The sequence below is a fragment of the Aricia agestis genome, chromosome 3 (genome assembly GCF_905147365.1).
Source record: "Aricia agestis chromosome 3, ilAriAges1.1, whole genome shotgun sequence".
In the NCBI taxonomy this organism is placed as follows: domain Eukaryota; kingdom Metazoa; phylum Arthropoda; class Insecta; order Lepidoptera; family Lycaenidae; genus Aricia; species Aricia agestis.
Genome location: NC_056408.1, coordinates 22,062,336 through 22,081,158, shown reverse-complemented (window position 1 = coordinate 22,081,158; position 18,823 = coordinate 22,062,336). Strand labels below are relative to the sequence as shown.

The 18,823-nt window shown below is 42.2% G+C and overlaps 1 protein-coding gene across 2 annotated transcripts in view; it reads right to left on the bottom strand.

Moving 5' to 3' along the window:
• Positions 1-1,494: 1,494 nt before the first annotated feature.
• Positions 1,495-18,823, bottom strand: part of LOC121740502 (leucine-rich repeat serine/threonine-protein kinase 1) — a 52,057-nt gene continuing 34,728 nt past the window's right edge. For both annotated transcript variants that reach the window (XM_042133215.1, XM_042133217.1), the window contains exons 36-55: positions 14,258-14,387; positions 13,874-13,973; positions 13,166-13,278; positions 12,777-12,882; positions 12,285-12,448; positions 11,912-12,115; positions 11,664-11,831; positions 11,243-11,383; positions 10,877-10,979; positions 10,652-10,761; positions 10,124-10,246; positions 9,638-9,869; positions 6,636-6,746; positions 6,201-6,291; positions 5,756-5,884; positions 5,349-5,459; positions 4,939-5,147; positions 4,306-4,439; positions 3,310-3,534; positions 1,495-2,821 (exon numbers count right to left, since the gene is read on the bottom strand). In XM_042133215.1, the coding sequence (XP_041989149.1) occupies positions 2,753-2,821; positions 3,310-3,534; positions 4,306-4,439; positions 4,939-5,147; positions 5,349-5,459; positions 5,756-5,884; positions 6,201-6,291; positions 6,636-6,746; positions 9,638-9,869; positions 10,124-10,246; positions 10,652-10,761; positions 10,877-10,979; positions 11,243-11,383; positions 11,664-11,831; positions 11,912-12,115; positions 12,285-12,448; positions 12,777-12,882; positions 13,166-13,278; positions 13,874-13,973; positions 14,258-14,387 (2,773 nt within the window). In that variant the 3' untranslated portion in view covers positions 1,495-2,752. The remainder of the gene's footprint in view (positions 2,822-3,309; positions 3,535-4,305; positions 4,440-4,938; positions 5,148-5,348; positions 5,460-5,755; positions 5,885-6,200; positions 6,292-6,635; positions 6,747-9,637; positions 9,870-10,123; positions 10,247-10,651; positions 10,762-10,876; positions 10,980-11,242; positions 11,384-11,663; positions 11,832-11,911; positions 12,116-12,284; positions 12,449-12,776; positions 12,883-13,165; positions 13,279-13,873; positions 13,974-14,257; positions 14,388-18,823) is intronic.

The window sequence follows — 18,823 nt, the reverse complement described above, 5'->3', positions numbered from 1 at the left end:
TACGATTGTTAGAGTCTCAAAACGGTTTCGTGGTACGGCCCCTGTATAGACATAAGATTACCTAAACACTACCAGACTCGGAAGTGGAACATTCGATATTTATTCGTTGTTGATATTAATTGTTGGATATTTAAAATTCTTCATTTAAAATGGATAATCAATATGTAAATAAGTGCTAGAACTATTCCAAATACCGTCATGTTGGGGCCGGTCTCTCTCCGGTCGACCGGTCCTAGTAGATTGTGATTACCGACTTCAGTATGTAAGTAAATAATTCATGTAAATTATTTTTTTTCTTTGAAATGATTATTTTTATTTATTTTTGCGTGCGAGAGTGGCGACGTGGCTCGCAGTAACTGGCAATAAATGAAATAGAACACTCCAAATGTTTTGTTATTTTCCTCCTTTCATTTTCCTCCCACAATATAATCTGCATACTGCATAATTTTGAACATAAATAATTATGAAAATTAACGAATCTATTAGCCACACTCAGAGATACCTATATCATGATTATTTAAAAGAAAAATAAAACAAACAAATACTATTTGTGAGTTTATTTGTACAGACAAAATAATAGAAAACTATCGTACAAAATAATGCGTAGATAATATTAGACTGGAGGTAAAACATTCAGTAGCACCATCCCCGATGTAACCGACATCATACAAATAGTTTGTTTTAAATACATATTTCAAAGCTAATATCAAGAGGACGTGATGTTTACAAATGTATAGTGCCTAGTGAATTAACTTATAATTATTATAAGTAGTAAAATCAGATCACAAAAATAAATGTTTTATACGTCTAAACACAACATTATAATTAATTAAGCATCCGAGTGAAGTTTTCAGTAAAATAGACACGAAATCGTTGGCTATATAAATAAACTATAAAAGAATAAGGCAGGCTAAATAATTCCATATTTCATTTCAAAGCTCAAAAAGCCAAATAATTTAGTTCAGCTAAACTTAACCTGCGGTCCGATGGGACTTTGTTAGGGGCCCGCGTGAAGTCATAAGCTATTTATTTACTACAAAGAGCACTTAGCAATAGAGTAACTTATATTATATAGTCGTGAAGTTAAACCATCAATTCAAGCTCACCGGCCAATAGTGCAGTGCAGTGCGTTGTGAAAGTCATGAAAATGTTTTCACCTTTAGCGCCTCTAGTCCACCGACGCGACGCTTCGAACTGCGAAACAGCGGCGAACCGATTCACTGTCTTATCCGCCCATGGAGAAAAATAATACACGGGGCACATCCGCCACACGACAGGGCGTTATATTATTGCATCTCGCTCTGTTACAGTTTCGCACAAGTTTCGCAGTTGTTTCGCGTTTCTCAGCGTCGGTGGACTAGAGGCGAAAGTCGAAAATTTTTAAGAACGTTATGTTTTACCCTTAAAAATGTTGGTTGCGGCCCCGAGTCCCGACACCAAGACCAAAATGTGTTTGTGGCCCGTATAAAAAAAGGTTGAGTACGACTGATTCAGTTAGTCCTGTCTTATTCGTTTATTAAGAAAGCCGTAAGAATATAGTAGTTAAAGCTAAGCACATCGCTAACTAATCTTAAAAACTACAACGGCGCCAAATAACGAGCACCAGCTAAGCGTAATACTCAAAATGAGATCAACATTTCATATTTAAAAACATCTTAAGTTAGCTTTGGTTTACAAATTCATGGAGCAGTCACCGTTTGTGACTGTGTTTGATGCGATCATAAAACACAAAAGTAAAAAATATACAAAGAGGAATGTTATAGGTACTAATATAAGCAATAGCAATTTTAGTCATTACATTCTCATTCTACATACCTACAAGTTCTTAATAGTATATTAAGTAGTAATAACTACTCACTGGGTGTACTAACTCTTCTGGCGATCCACAAGCTAAAGGTCATTATCGCTTTAGCAGATTTTTAAATACAGAAAGACAAAAAAGAATCTGTTTTTAACATCATTAAAGGTCCAACGACGATACTGGTCACATTTATATGAATGACTAGCTTGCCGACTTGGGCCATAGCTAACTAATTGAACAAATGAGTATTGTAGTTTACGTACTGATGTTTTACGTTGGGGCATTAGCAATGTCATTTTAGTTGTAGAGATTCATCTTCTACTAGTAGAAATACCCCCTCAGGTACAGATATTAGGCTACTCTTATATAAGACACATTTACACACAAAAAAGCTACAATGCTGTAACGATTTAAATATTAAAAAAACTAAATGATTCGTCGTGACAAAACTAACAGTCTTAACTTTTTTGACACTGGAACTACATTTTCTCACACGATAAATTCAGTTGAACAATGAATAAAATCTTTTTAAGTTTTTCACTCAATTTCGCACAATACACAGGAGATTCGCCCATTTTTAACTAGCCATTCTCATTTTTTCGCCCATAAATCACATAGTCTCACTGGACAACATCGTTAAAATATCAAAATACAACCAAATACAACTTTGATAATCTAACAACATAATTCGGACCAAAATATGCCAAGCACATCATAATAATATTATAAAATGTGACAAATATTACATATTCCAAACTTCACAAAAGCCTTATGAAGAAACTCTATAACTGTCTACCTACTCATGGAAGGCGTATGGACTCCTAAAAGTAGACTTTTCTCAAGCCTTTATAAATTCTCTGTATTCAAAGCAACTATCTCCATCTGTGGGTACTTTTACAAAGTTCTATATTCTAGAACGGTCTATGTCCTGGAGGCTTCTCTTCTTGCAGTCTAGTCTGGCAGCCAGTGCTGCGCCCGCCACAACAGACAGTACAGCCCCGTGTAGCTCGTAGGGTTGGACTGCAAGAGGTTAAGTAAGGTTCAAAATTGTAGTTTATATTTGGGTTTCTCTGATATACTGTACATGCACTTGGACACTATCCGCCTTACTAATAAATTTAAAGTTAAAAATGGACGCCATCAAGACGCCATATTAAACCGTAACCATAGAGCTCGACGGTTTTAAATGCACGTGGCGAAAAAAGGAACTAACGCTGTCATACAAAAATGCAATTTTTGACAGTTCTCCTTTACCAGCAGCGCCCCCGCCCACGTTCATTTATAACCTTGTTGGACCAGCTGTCATCTGTCAATTTCTCCAGTCAAAGTTAAGGTTAAAGTTAAAGCTAAATTTAGCCTCCGCCTCTCGCCTCTGGTGCAACCCAACCTAAATATGCGTTTTGTTACGAGTCTATACTATCCCATTACTAGGTGGCTACCGTGGTTGAGGGGATTACTTTACATTTTTGGTTTACAATTACATCGGTATGAATTGAGGCGGTGCTAACCTGCTGCGGCGCGTACCGCTGCAGTAGGGGGCGGTACCCGTCGCCAAGCGTCGCCAACATGGGCGGGGCCTGCGCGGCATGCGGGGGGAGCGGCAGCAGCACGCGTGCGGCGGCGTCGTACGGCCGGCAGACTGTGAGCGGCTGCAGCGCCCGCGTCGCCACCACCACGCAGCCCCACGCCGTGCCCGCCACCACCACCTCGCCCGACACGCACACGCCCGTCACCTGCGTACAGTATTGCATTAGAAATTAGAATAAAAATACAAGCCCATTTTATTATGATTTTTACAATCAAAAAATCATATAAAAGATCACCGAGATCACTGAGTTAAAATAAGAATGCTCTTTTTAATGGCATGTTATCGTTCATGTGAATAGTGATGTATCATGTAGGATGTCGCCTCATAGTTATACCCAGTTGTAGGCGACGCACTACACCATAGGCCATAAGTTATGATAATTTATTAGAATTAGTTATATGTAAGAAACAGTGTTGACTGTTGAATGTATGATCTATACTTAAGTTTAATAATAAGCTCTTTGTATTGGTTTTAAAATACTGCTCACACTTTGTGATTTGTATGCTTTCGATAAATAAAGATTAGGCTGAAAGAGCGTTCCCACAGGAAAGGGTTCAGGCCCTTAGCCCGACTCCCCGGGGGCCGGGACCCACAGTCGTAACCTAGTCGCAACTAAAGCCGCACGCAAGTCGCACGCGAGGTGACACTCAACTTATTGAACGTTCCGACGCACCATAGTTTTTCTAATTCGTGGTTTTATTAAATTACCTATACTAGTAATAAATGCTTCCATCGCGTGAATGATTAGTGATTATCGTGCATTAATTTTTTTTTATTTATTAGGTACGCGAAGGAAGCTTAATTACAACATTCATTTATCAGCGAATAGAGTTAAATGCTCCGCAACTTCAATTTAGTACGACAGTATGTATCGACAGTACGATACCTAAGACTAAAGTAAAAATAAGTGTCTTACTCGACATCGCTCCTCATTGAGGCTCTCGTCGATGGCGATGGACTGCAGGCTCTCGGAGCACGGCACCAGCTTGCTGCAGTCCAGACGCGTCGCCACGCGCTTGCGTAAAGCGCACCACGAGTACACCTGTGTACCTGAGAAGACGGACTCGCTAGGTTACGGATTTCATTTAATATGAATAAAGATTTGTTTGTATTGTACAATCGAGGAAATTGATTCCTAGGCAGTTGACAGACCTACATCGTTTGGTAAACTTATGTCAATTCAATGTTAGCTGTGATCGGTCGGATGAGTTTGACTTAGCGCGACCAAATTACTTAGGTCCGCCCGCGCCATCTGCCTAGGAATCAACTGCTGTGACAGTACGTACTTACGTAGGCTCTGAAATCACAAGATTTTGATTTATATTTGGCACAACATTAAAAAAAAAAAAACTAAAAAAATATGATAGATTAGGGATTACTTTTTAATGGGACAAGAAGTATCGCGCGTCTACCATGTACGCGGGATTCTCTTTTGCGCGCACGAAGCCATAGGCTCGAAGACATAAAAGATATTAGTAGATATTCGTTTCTCGTTTGTTTCTTTGCATTGCGCTTAAAAAACAATCTCAAAGGAATGTAGAATACTCACTGTCTTTATACACAGCATACACGAAAGTGGAATCCGCAGCGGCTGCAAGTAACGACACCGTATCGGCGTCCTCAGGATCGGAGCTAGCGTCCGCGTCGTGGGCGGCGTCAGGGGCGGACCTACGCGCGGGCAACGTGCACGCCGCACTCACGCCCTCCGCGCTCACCGCGTACGCGTGTAGACCGTCCCCGCCCGCCCAAAGCTCCACCCTGTCACGAACATTGTGCATATTTTTTTTAAGATCAGGGGATCTAATCAGGAGATTTAAGAAAAGTTACATCATATTTGTTACGACTTACGAGTGCCCTGAGACCTCAACACATTATAATATTTCTTATTCTTTTACGTCTAATCGAAAATGTCACTTATGTTGTGGGTGCCGCCACATCGTTATCTAAGCTGTGACGTACCGCTGGTCGATGTGCAGCGCGGCGAGGCACGCGAGTGAGGTGGCGGTGCCGAGCTCCGTCAGCACGAAGCTGCCCTCCTCCTCCGGCCGGCTGGAGCTCACCAGGAACAGCCTGGGAGTAGATATGATTTGTAAAGACAAAGTTTTTGAGCTGTATGATTTACTTATATTTTCATAAATTATTATTATTAGTTTTCAGTTTTATTTAAATATGTAAATGAATGCTAAATTATACTTCTGCTTTGCAGCGTGTCGGCCGTTTTTATTGTTAATTGATGTATTTATCTTCTACCAAGAGATATATCGGGTCTATTACTATTTACTATTAGAAGTGAATTTTTGATTTATATTCATACAAAAAAAAAATCATGAATGAATGTAAATAATGTAATAGAATTCAATACGCACCGTCCCGTCTCAAGTGCGAGCGCGACGCGCGGCAGCGGCGCGAGTGCGTGCAGCGCCGCCACCGGCGACGCGGCCCCGCCCACCGCCTCCACCACGCGTGTCACCCACTGCAGCGCACACGTCGACGCCCTGTTACAGAAGGATGTTATTTAAGTATTTTTTTTATTGACCCAACGAAGAAAGTCCAGTGGAGTCTAATGTTTACATACCCAGTCTTTCAATTACAGTACAAGAGCGCATTATGCGGCATAATGCTCAATATTCTCGTTTGACAATGTTTTAACTACATCAACGTTTCGCACAATCAAGAACTCTCAAACAAACTAATTCATCATCCAATTAAGCATTAGCACACTTTATATTGTGCGCCACAGCGCGACTAAGTCGCATTATTATCCTTTAAACAGGGATAGTAACGGTTACAATAATTTCCACAGTAACTCACGAATACACGCAGACGCGTCCGGCGGAGTCGCCGACCCATACGCTCGCGCCGACGCGGCACATCGCCGTCACCACCACCGCGCTGCCCTCCTCTAAATATGTCAAAATATATACATAATATGTCAGTACACACGCGTAATATTGTCTCAATCTTTTAATACAAGGATCACTGATCAGAAAGAAAGGGGGCAACAGAAAATCTTAAATCCAAACACCAATTTATATTCTGGTTTAACTCACCAGAAAATAAATTGGTATTTGGATAAAATCTCTATAAAGACTCTGACCTGCGCTGAAGCTTTGAAAATTGCCTTAATTCCAGTTCCTTTTTACCTATAGTAAATGACGTGTAACAATGGACTTTAAAAATGTGTCATGGTAATCAAGTCTCATATCCCAACCCACGATTAGGACTAAATAACATTATAAAGGTAACCTGGAGGCACTCGCACGGTGTGGTGATGCAGGAACGTGGTGGGCGTGGCCAGCAGCGTGTGCACGCGCTCGCCCCCGCCGTACCACACCTCCCACCCCTCCGCGCCCTCGTCTGTAACAAACATCTGTCATTTACTTCAATTTACTTAAAGAAATAAATAGTAGATTTAAGGCCTGTTTCACCACATGCTGATAAGGCTATCCACAACTTAACTTGACAGATAGAGTATGAAGAATCTGCCAAATAAGCCTATCCGGCACCTTAGGAAGTGGTGAAACAGGCCCTTAGAGTCAATTCAGACCGCAACGTCACGCGTAGATGCATTTCTAGATTTGTATGGATTTGACAGATTTGCTCGACGCCTCACGTAATTAAAGTCTGTCAAATCCATACAAATTTAGAAATGCATCTACGCGTCGCGTTGCGGTCTGAAGCAATCCTTTCAATTAATTCAACAATATGTATATAATGCGCCTGTACGTGTGGGCCCAGAATCACTCGCAATTAGCAAAGTAGTACATACATACAACGTGCTGCGAACGCGTCATGTAAACATTCGTACTGACAATTCTAAGTAAATATTGTTACGTGCTAGGGTTCGAGGATTTGGAGAGAAAGACCTGGTGACTCTCTTGAATACTTTATTAACACTGCACTAAACACTAAGTCACAACACTTAGCACTAAGTCCAAGCACTAATCACTAGGTCCAATCACTAAGCACTATCACTGTCCTAGGTCGTAGCCAAGTCGCAGGTTTCACTGGTTCACTCACTACTGATCACTTGTTGTCACTCCGAAATCGCCTTGATGATAGCTCGAAACGAACTGAACCCTGCGGCTTTTTTATATGGCGAGACGAATTCCAGAAAGTTCCCGATTCACGTAAACAAGTAAACAACCGTGGGAACTTTCTAGGAGGCTCGAGCATGTACCACAATAAAACTGCTGTCCTTACGATAAGTGCAGTAAGTTGAATATTTTTGGCAAATTTAATTTAGACCTTATGGACTCAATCATAAGGTCTAAATTAAAACACGTAAACAAACATTGGACCTTTCTAGAAGGTTCGAGTATGTACTTGTGCACCTCATGCCATCTAGTATTGAGTAGGGGATTTATGTTGCCTGTGCTCCCTCGGTAAGTTTCGCTGGTTTGTCGTTAGATGGCACCACATGTCCGTATACCATGTACCGTAACACTACTCCCCTCTTAGAGATGCTCGTCCCGAGTATAATTGTTACTGCCATGGTAACGCGCCAGACGGTCTATGTGTACCACTTTGAATGTCCCTCTTGGTCGCTTTTGAATCCTGTAAGTCACATCATTCAATCGGGTAACCACTTCATATGGGCCGTCCCACTTGGTCTGCAACTTTGGAGATTTGCCTTTTCGGCGAGTTGGGTTATACAGCCACACCAGTGACCCTTCTTCGAAGCCGCTCGTGTTCGATTTCCGATCGTATCTGGTCTTCATGTTCTCACTTGACTGTAACCCATTTTCCAGAACCATGGCGTGTATATAGCGCATCTTTTCCCTTAAATCGCAGACATAGTCTTGTACGGTTCCTCGGGTGACCCTCCTGTCAAGAGGTCTACTGGTACTCGCAGTTCTCTACCGTAATTGACATACGCCGGGGTAGCTTTTATGCTCTCATGCTCGGCGGTACGGTACGACAGAAGGAAGAGCGGTATATACTTGTCCCAGTCCTTTTGTTTGTCATCTACCAATTTCGCCAAATGCCTCTCAAGGGTCTGGTTAAATCTCTCAACCATTCCATCAGACTTTGGATGGTACGCGGTGGTCCTCGTTTTATGCATTCCCAAAATTCTGCACACTTCCTGGAAGACCTGCGATTCGAAATTCCTGCCCTGATCAGAATGGATTTCCAGAGGCACACCAAACCGAGATATCACTTCTTCGACTAATTTAGAAGCGACTGTTGTAGCTTCTTGGTTTGGTATGGCGAACACTTCGGGCCATTTGGTGAAGTAATCCATGACGACCATAAAATACTTGTTTCCCGATTCTGTCACGGGAAATGGCCCAGCTACGTCAACTGCAATTCGTTCCCACGGTGCGCCAACGTTATACAACCGCAGGTTCCCACGGCTCCGGGTCTGTGGTCCCTTCACTGCAGCGCAAGTAGTGCATTTGCGGCACCAATCCTGTACATCATCTCGACAATGCAACCAGTAGAATCGTTCTCGCACTTTTGTTTTTAATCAGTAGCCCAATAATAAAGCTTCATGTTTCTAACTCAAGAAATAACGGACTTTCATTCACACTTTCAACCCCTATTTCAGCCCCTTGGGGGTAGAATTTCCAGAAACGCTTAAACACGTATCCATTAATATTTAATCATTAGCCTAAAAATAAAGTTTCATGTTTCTAACTCAAGAAATAACGGACTTTCATTCACACTTTCAACCCCTATTTCACCCCCTTGGGGGTAGAATTTCCAGAAACGCTTAAACACGTATCCATTAATATTTAATCATTAGCCTAAAAATAAAGTTTCATGTTTCTAACTCAAGAAATAACGGACTTTCATTCACACTTTCAACCCCTATTTCACCCCCTTGGGGATAGAATTTCCAAAAACGCTCAAATACGTATTCATTCATTTTTAATCCGTAACTCAAAAATAGAGTTTCATGTTCCTAACTTAAGAAATGACGGACTTTCATTCAGACTTAAGTCAATCCCTATTTCACCCCCTTCGGGGTAAAATTTTCAAAATTCCTTCCTTAGTGGGTGTCTACTTAATAAAACAACCCTACCTACCAAATTTCGTGACTGTAACTTTAACAGATTTTGCTCAGCGATGATGAATCAGTCAGTCAGTCAGTCAGGACATGTAATTTTATAAGTATAGATCAGCAAGATCTCATCGTGTGTCAATAAAGGTAACCGAACAATGTCCGTTAGACATTAACATTGCAGACGTTGTAAATAAACTTATTACGATATTGATAATAAGAAAAATTATATAATGCTGACCGTTGAGAGCGCGTAGCGGCACTGCGGTGGCGGGCACGTGCGTGTTTGGCTCGGGCGGCGGGGGCGGAACGCCAGGGGGTACCGGCGCGCAGGCGGCGGCCGCGTCCTGGAGCGCGAGGCTCTCGGGCGCCGCGGCCACAGCCACGAGGGCGGCGGCCGAGGGGCGGAGCTCCGGCGCGCCCGCCCAGCACCGGCGCATCGTCTCTAACAGGCTGCATGGGTACTGCAGCTCCTAAGATATTACATTATATTTTGTTTTCATATGCGGTCTTTTGTGAAAACATTTTAGGAGATGGAACGTCAGACGTCGGACGTCACTATCTAATGCTTCGCTTATTTGTTCACATAACCTAGCACCAAAAAAAGTTGACACAACAAACTTCTAAAATAACACATTCAACCTTTTCGCTGAAGCAATATGTTGTATATAACGGTTGTCGAGTCATATTCGACCTTGCTGCTATAGCAATAAGGTATACAACTCACCCGCGGCGAGAGCGGCGGGCGGGCGCCCTCTAGCACCGCCTCCTTAACGGCCTCGTGGCCCTCGAACGGCTGTCGGAGCGTGAAGATCTCGTACAGCAGCATGCCGAACGAGAAACAGTCCACCTGACGAGAAAACAGTCATTTAAAAAATTTAAAATCCGATGCCATTTTTGTGTAACTTGAAGTAGAAAATCCGCCATATTGTTTTCTTATAAATTTTAACATGAATCTAACGACACTTTTTAGGTGTGTACGCTAGCTGAAACGGACGCCCATCGTGTGAATCCACTGCGGGCGTCCGGGTCACCTAACAGAGCCGTTGTGACTTGAGGCCTTCGCTAGCGCTACAGACCGTGCAGAGCGCTGGAGAATGCTGCCACGCTGCAGAGCTGCCAAGTAATAATTTTACATGCATAATGTATCATTATTTGGCAGCTCTGCAGCGTGGAATATTGGCTCTCGAAAAACATAACCTACAAAATACACTTTATGAGCACACAATTTTGTAGTTTGTTAGTATTTCAGTACCTTTTCCGTGTACTCCTCCTCGCCGTTGTATCGCATGATCTCCGGCGCCATGAACCCCTCAGTCCCGCCGAAACCCTTCGTGCCCGACGGCGCCGCCAGACGGGATATACCTGCAACACGACTGATATTGCACTTGCGTATCTATACATATAAAAATGGATTTCCAATTGTGTTAGTAACGCGATCCTCGCTTTGGTAAATCAGTTGAACTGTCAACATTCTCACCATAGTCTCCCAGTTTGATGTGCACGTCAATGGGGTCGGCGCTGAGCTCGGCGGCGGGCGCCTCCTGCGGCGACGGCAGCGACCACACCAGCACGTTCTCAGACTAAGGCCCAATTTCACCAAAGTTTGTTAGTGTTAACAGCTTGTTAAAATGTCATGTCTTCTCTTTCATTCATATGAAAAACGAAAGACGTAACATGATACTAATTTGAGCATTAAGTTAAACATGCGTTGATGATGAACTATAAATGTAAGGGTCAGGTTTTCTGTGCCTTTTGTTATGACCTTTTTCATTTTCTCTTTTTTTTTAATACGACATCACTGATCAGTGATCACTTACCAGGCATTTTTCCTTTGAGCACGTACCTTAAGGTCTCTGTATAAAACGCGATGTGCGTGCAGGTACTCGAGCGCGCGCGCCGCCTGCAGCGCCAGCGCCCGCGCCGCGCGCGCACCGATACGCCGCCCGCAGCCGCGGTACCGCCGCAGTGCGGCCTCCAGCGAACCCTGCATTGAAAAATGAGCGTTTTGATTGCTGAAGGGAAACTATTTATGTAAAAAAGCCGTTATCAATTTGTTTGTTTGTTATCGATATGCAGGAGCCGAAAATTTTGATCTTAATTTTTTCAAAAGTAATTCTCAAGACCGCGCAAAACTCTCCTCGCTTTTCGTAGATCATCAAATAAATCGCTATTGGTAGATCGCAAACAAACGGTGACAGGTTACTAGAAGCTATTTTACGTAATTGGTACCGAATGATGAGGATTCAGCCTATAGTATAGTATACCTGCGGTGCGATGTCGAGCAGCAGCGCGAGCGGCGCGGCGCAGGCGGCGAGCAGCGGCAGTACGTGCGCGTGCCGCAGTCGGCTGAGGATGCCCAGCTCCTGCCGCAACCCGCAGTACGCGCGACACGCCGCCGCCACCGGCGACCGCTCCCACCGTGACGCCGCCACCTACAGTAGATAAACTTGTGAGTTGACGTTATCTATAATATTATGTAATGTATCATGAAAGTAACTCATTATAGTATCACCTTATAGGCCTGCAGAGCTGGCACATCAGCTGGCGAGGGCGGCGGCACCGGCTGCAGCGCCTTCACGGCGACCGGCAGGGGCGGTCGGCCGGGGCGCCGCCAGGTCCCTCGCAGCACCGTGCCGAACGCGCCCCGCCCCACCACGCCCGACACCACCACGTCGTCCCAACGCGCGCGACGACACGACTCCACGTCCAGCAGCAGCTGTAACGTCATCACGTATATTGATTTCTAAAAGTCACTAAGAACTTTATCATACAGGACCCGATCTTAATGAACTCGTGTCCATCACACAGCCATCTTGATCGCATTTACCACATCACTGTTTGAACTTAATCCTTAACCATAAGGCTGGAAACTTCACGTGACATACCGTGTCCGGCGCGACGTCGGCGAGCGCGACGTGCGCGTGCAGCGGGCAGCGCAGGTCTGCGCCGCCGCACGCCGCCGCGATACACTCCTCCAGCGCCCAGCACGTGGCGCGCGCGCGCTCCTCGCCCCGCCCCCCGCCCTCCGTCGAGCCCACGCGCGACGACGCTGTAATGTAAACGCTTATTAAATTAATGTGCGTTATGTCTAGGTTTGATAGTTTTTCAAGTAAGGCGCTGAATGCATTTCCATCACCATTGATAATAAAGGTCACGTCAAGGCGAAAGAAAATAGACACAATTTAACTTTGCAAAATAAAATTTGCGCCGCGTGACATTTCAATATATTATATATTATATAATAATACATATATTTTTCAATATAATATATAATATATATAAGGCATCGTCACGTCGAGTAACGTTAATCGTTATTTATCAGTTTCGTGTGAGCTGCATTCGTGAAACATTAAACTGTAGGATAATCAGCAACTTACAGTTAGACTCCGCACCGACGCCGCTGTCGCCGTCGGACATGCGCGACTCCTCCGACAGTCGCAATCGCCTCCCCTCCATGTGGCCCAGGTCCAGGCGACGAAACGCCTGAGCGTACGATTTATTATTTAGATTTTCCATTTTGTCGATTTTTTGGAATTTTGTAGATTTTTGGGTCATTATAATATTTATGGGTCATTATAAAATGCTATGTCCTATCTAAGTAGGACATAGCATTTTGCCATAAATGGCCTACCATACATTTTTTTGCAATTTTGTGTGTGATGTCAGTAATTCGGGGTAGTAACCAGCCACAACATGAACATGGTGTCTGTGCAACCTGCTCGAGACCACTAATGGCTACTACATTACATGACAGAAATAGCTGTACCTGAGCTATGTGATCGTTGACAGGCTCATGCGGAGCGTCGCGCAGGCAGGCGGGGCACGGCACCACGCGCGTTATGAGGCATCGCCCCTCGGAAGTGTGCACAAACCGTGTACCTGTACAAGTGACAAATTTAAGACACAAAAGAGTGGGAACACCAATGTCTAATAGGTATTAATAATATCGTCATACGGAAATTAAACGATTAGTGAATTCTCGGCTGATTTCAGATGCCATTTGAACAGTTTCAAAGACGAAAACGTTATTAGTTATGTGCTACAAACAAATACGCAGAATATGAAAAACAAACACTTTAAAGACATTACATAAAAAAACTAGGCCTTTACATCAGTTATGGATGATTTATACAGTATTTTTTCAGAGCGAAGTAACCACTCCTCAAATACTGTAGTGCCTGGGACAAGATTTTTAAATGTCCGGGCAACCCAAGCGCACACGGCATTCTCGCATCATAGTCGGCCTAGTCCAGAGGAATGTGCGGGTTTCCTCACGATGTTTTCCTTCACCGTACGAGTGTAAGTATTATATCCTTGAGATCAGAAAATGTCTCATAGGTACACGGCTCCACCAGGGTTCGAACCTGCACCCTCTAAGAGTGCGAACCAAAGGTCTACCCATTAGGCCACGGACGCTTAAACTTAGACTTAGACAAACGGCTCTATATTTTACATGTCATAAAGTATGACGTACCGAGCGATGGATACCAGTCCTCCAGCAGGAGGTCGACGTGGTCGGAGACGAGCGCCAGGATCTTCGCCAGCACCTCCAGGTTCGGGTCCAGGCTAATACTCTAAAAACATTAAGTTATCATTCAAAATGCGTCCTAGATGACAACCATCGATAACGAAAACATTAAACGTCCTTTTGTCATTGTTACCATAAAGAAAGTGACTATATTTATGACAGAAAATCCAATAACAACGATGCCATACAAGTTGCAGTTAATCTCTCCATAACGAATCGTGCATCTCAAACCGCACTCTCTCACACCTCCTGCGCACTGTTGTATAGCTGCTGTGCGGAGCGAGTTGACCACGCCGACTGTTACGTCACAGGGTGGCTGGTGGTACTCACCTGGTAGGCGGCGATGGGCAGGCCGTCGTCGCGGCGCACGACGCACACCGGCGCGGGCAGTACTATCTCCACGCACGCTGACGACTGGAAGTCAAGGTCGCACCACGCCCCCTCCTGCCGCACGCGGAACCTGGGAAAAGAGATTGTTATAACGCAACTTCTGGCACAGGATTAACTAAACTAAAAGAATCGTTTTTGTAATAATACGCCACTTACCACGCTAAAAGCGAGACAGCAGCGACACTACGTTGCAGCGACACGACACTTCACTTTTCATTCAACTAACGTATTGTAACGCCGAGTGTACGCGGCATTAGGTACCTCATATGATTTCATACTTGAAAGAATATTGTCGTGTCGCGTCGCTATACAGTGTTTTAAAGAACCGTTTTTTACTACATGCATACGAATGTACATAAAAATGTTGTTTTGGTGTATGTAACGTAGGGGTTCCCAAACTTATTTTGTCAATAGACAGAAAATCATATGAGGTACCTAATGCCGCGTACACTCGGCGTTACAATACGTTAGTTGAATGAAAAGTTATAATGTTTTAGCGCCCCCATTGTTTCAATTTCAAATGCATCCAGAGAAATAAAATATAACCCTTCAAGCCTCGTCTGGGTTTGCGCCCGTCACGTTCGGACGCGCTCCGTGTTACGATCTCTGTGACGTCAATTTTCATTTCATATTTGCGAGTTTTTTTTGTTTCCGAGTTTAAATATTCTGAAGTATGATTATTTCGTTTATAATTATTAATAATTATCAAATTAAAAGTGAACTTATGTGAATAGTTTTGTTTCTTTAACAAACTTTCGTATTATTATTTTTTTCGATCTACCCGCATTGTGTTGTAATTATGAGTGAACCTGAGGAAGAAGGTACGATGGAGCCTGCACTCAATGAGATGGCTGCGGAGGCTGTTAACATAATAGTGCTGGAATCTGGAGAATATGAAGGAGAGGTAGACTTAGAGTGGGATGATGCAGGTATGTCAGTAGGTCATAATAATCTCGACGATGTTGGAAGTGAAGCGATGTTGCAGCCAGGCAACAAAAGGCGACTAGCAGGTAGTTCTCCAGAGCCGCTAGCTGATGATGGCTTTACACTGGTCACGAGATATAAGCGCAGGAACCTGCAGAGAACCCCTCCATCTGCATCACCTAATCCGCCAGCTAATTTACGTAATAATTTTGAAGTTTCTATAACCGCCAAGACCGATTTTCTACCGAAGCAGTTAGCGTTTGCAAAACTATTGGCTAAATACAATATCCAGGGCATAGAAACTATCAAATATAAAAGTCCTTTCAAACTTTTAATTAAATTTAAATCCGAGCTAGACGCAAACAATTTTCTGAATAATAAGATTACACAGGATTATGAGTGGGTTTGTAGAAATACTAATGAGTTGCATTACTGTTATGGCGTGGTCCGGGATATTGACATTGATATAGAAGATAAGGAATTGAAAGAGATTTTCGAATGTGACACGAAGATTTTATCCATTAAGAGGTTGTTACGTAAAGATTCGGATGGAAAATGGATAAAGTCTGAAACCGTTCGAATAGGGTTCGAAGGTTCAAATCTTCCAGAATTTATAAAAGCTTATGGGTGTCGAATGGCCGTAGATTCTTACATGTATCCTGTGACTCAATGCTCTAAATGTTGGCGATACGGTCACGTCAATCAGATTTGTCCATCTAAGACCCCAATTTGTCCTAAGTGTAGCGGGAAACATGAAAACTGCGAAACGAAAAGTTATAGATGTGTTAACTGCAAAGGGAATCACTTATCTTTTATGAAATCTGCTTGTCCTGTATTTAAGAAAGAAAGAAATATTCGGATGTATATGGGAAATCATATGTGCTCTTATAAGTTTGCATTAAATAAGTTGAAGGAAGAGACACTGAATAAGACTTCGACCAGATTGGAACCCGAGATGCTTTTTGTTAAACCTATTATTTCCCACGCCAGGACCGACGGGGCTTCGGCTCCCACTTACAGAGATGTTACTGTTGGCGACTATGCAGCCGTTGAAACTTTACATGATAGTGATGATGACATTATGGAATTAGATGAGTGTGTTTCTTCGATGCCTAATCAAGAGTCGTCTACCACAACTGAGTTCAAGAAAAAGAACAAAAATAAATCAAGGAAAAAAAGTCTAGACGTCAGACGCGATGACGAGGATGTTTTTCATACATTTCAGATAACTAGTGCTGAAATTCATACTGAAAATAAGCAAGTTGAAAAGTCTAGCTCTAGTACTAATCGTAAGGAAAGGAAACGTTTGCTAGAAAGGATTTTAGATAAAATAAGAGAAGTTTTTGTAGCAGAAGGAAGTTTAAAAGATAAGTTTAAAATGTTGATTGAATTTTTCTGGTCCGAAGTAGTAGATGTTTTACAAGAATATTTGAATTTTGAGACGGTGCTTAAGTTTATGGGAAGAAACAATAATGGCCAGTAATATCAATTCTTTACACAGCGGTATCAACATTTTTCAATGGAATGCTAACAGTTTAAAACGTAAGGCCAGTGACTTTGAACTTTTGATGTCACAAGACAAAATACATATGGCTTTTGTGAGTGAAACGTGGCTTTCATCTAGTGTAAGCCTGAAATTTTCTGGTTATAATATAGTGAGAGCAGACAGAGACGATTCATATGGTGGTTTGTGCGCCATAATACATAAATCAATAAACTATTCTGAACGAGTTTCTAATATTTCTAACTCTGATATCCAGATAATCAATATTGAAGTTTTTAACGTACCTACATTAAAGCACGTGATTGCTGTGTATTGTCCGCCTTCAATTTCTACAAGTCAACAGGATTGGGATGCGATTTTCAATACATTCAAAACAGGTTGTCTTATAATCGGAGATTTTAATGCGCATCACACTCTATGGTCTTGCAAGTCCGATAGAAGAGGTGAAGCTGTTTATAAAGCTATGTTTGAAAATGATTTTATATGTCTTAATGACGGTGCGCCTACTAGAGTGAAGTGGGTTAACGGTAGCCTTCAAAAAACCTCGCCTGATATATCATTTGCTTCCACAGACATTGCTGTCAATATGAGTTGGCAGGTTACAAATGAATCCTTAGGCAGTGATCATCTAGTGTTAAAGTTAAGTTGTGGTTTTTATAAAACGAACAGATACATTAAAAAAAGAAATTATAAAGCAGCTAACTGGGTAGAATATACTAAAGAAGGAACGACAATGTTTATTCATGAAGAGGTGAATGATGTCCAAACGAGCTATGATAGTTTTACAAATCAAATTAAATATTTGGCTGATAAGCACATCCCTTGGATTAAAATTTGTCAAGACCCCACATCAAACTTCAAACCCAAACATTATTGGAATAATGATCTTTCAAAGGCAGTTGCTGAACGGCGTCTTGCATTGGCGCAGTTACGGCGTAATCCTACACCTTCTAATTTGCTTCTATGGAAAAACAAAGTATCCCAAGCCAAATTACTTATAAGAAAAGAAAAATCTAAGTCGTGGAGAGAATTTTGTTCCAGTATCAACCACGAAACATCAGCATCCGTTATGTGGAGAAAGATGCGATGGATCAAAGGCAACACTGGACGCAGAGATACTGTAGATCCTCTTAATGCTGAAAAGCTATTGCATTCCTTGACCCCTGATTATGTTGCCGAGCAGGAGCCAACTTTGCCAGAAAGACAACCTTCCATTATAGAATCACCCATTACTCTCGCGGAGCTTCGTAACTGTTTAAAAAAGAAAGATACATCTCCAGGAATGGATAATATATCATATACTATGATCTATTATCTTCCAAATAATGCTAAGTGTATGCTTTTAAAAATTTTCAATTTAATTTTAATGTCAAGTAATATACCTGATCAGTGGAGAGACATACAAATAGTCCCTATTCTTAAACCGGGAAGGGATCCCACTCTTGCCTCCTCATTACGTCCTATCTCATTAATGTCTTGTCCGTGTAAGATATTCCATTTGATTCTATTAAGAAGATTGGAGTGGTTTATTGAAAGCCAGGGCCTCCTTCCCGGCACGTCGACTGGTTTTAGACGTGGACAATCTTGTGTTGATAACCTAGCTTTACTTACATCTCATATACAATTAGGTTTTGCCAGAAGAGAGCCAACAATCGCTTGCTTCATAGACATTGAGAATGCCTACAACAATGTAAATATAACTGCATTAATTCATATCTTACAGGAAATTGGAATCGGTAATTTTATTTGTAAATATTTATTTAATTTTTTGTCTAATCGTCGTTGTACAATTGTTTTAGATGATCTAAGTAAAGTAGTAGCATTATTAATTAGATGTACAAACCAGGGACTAGCTCAAGGGGACCCCCTTTCTCCTAGTTTATTTAATATTGCAACTAGAGGTATTTCTAGAATTATTGTAAATAATAATGTTTATAACTCCCAATACGCTGATGATTTCGTGTTATACAAAACAGTTGTAAATGGTAATACTCTAGAAGCAGTTTGCTCTCTTAAGTTAGCTATAAAGGCCGTGATTAACTATTTAGATAGTATTGGTCTCCAATTATCCGTATCTA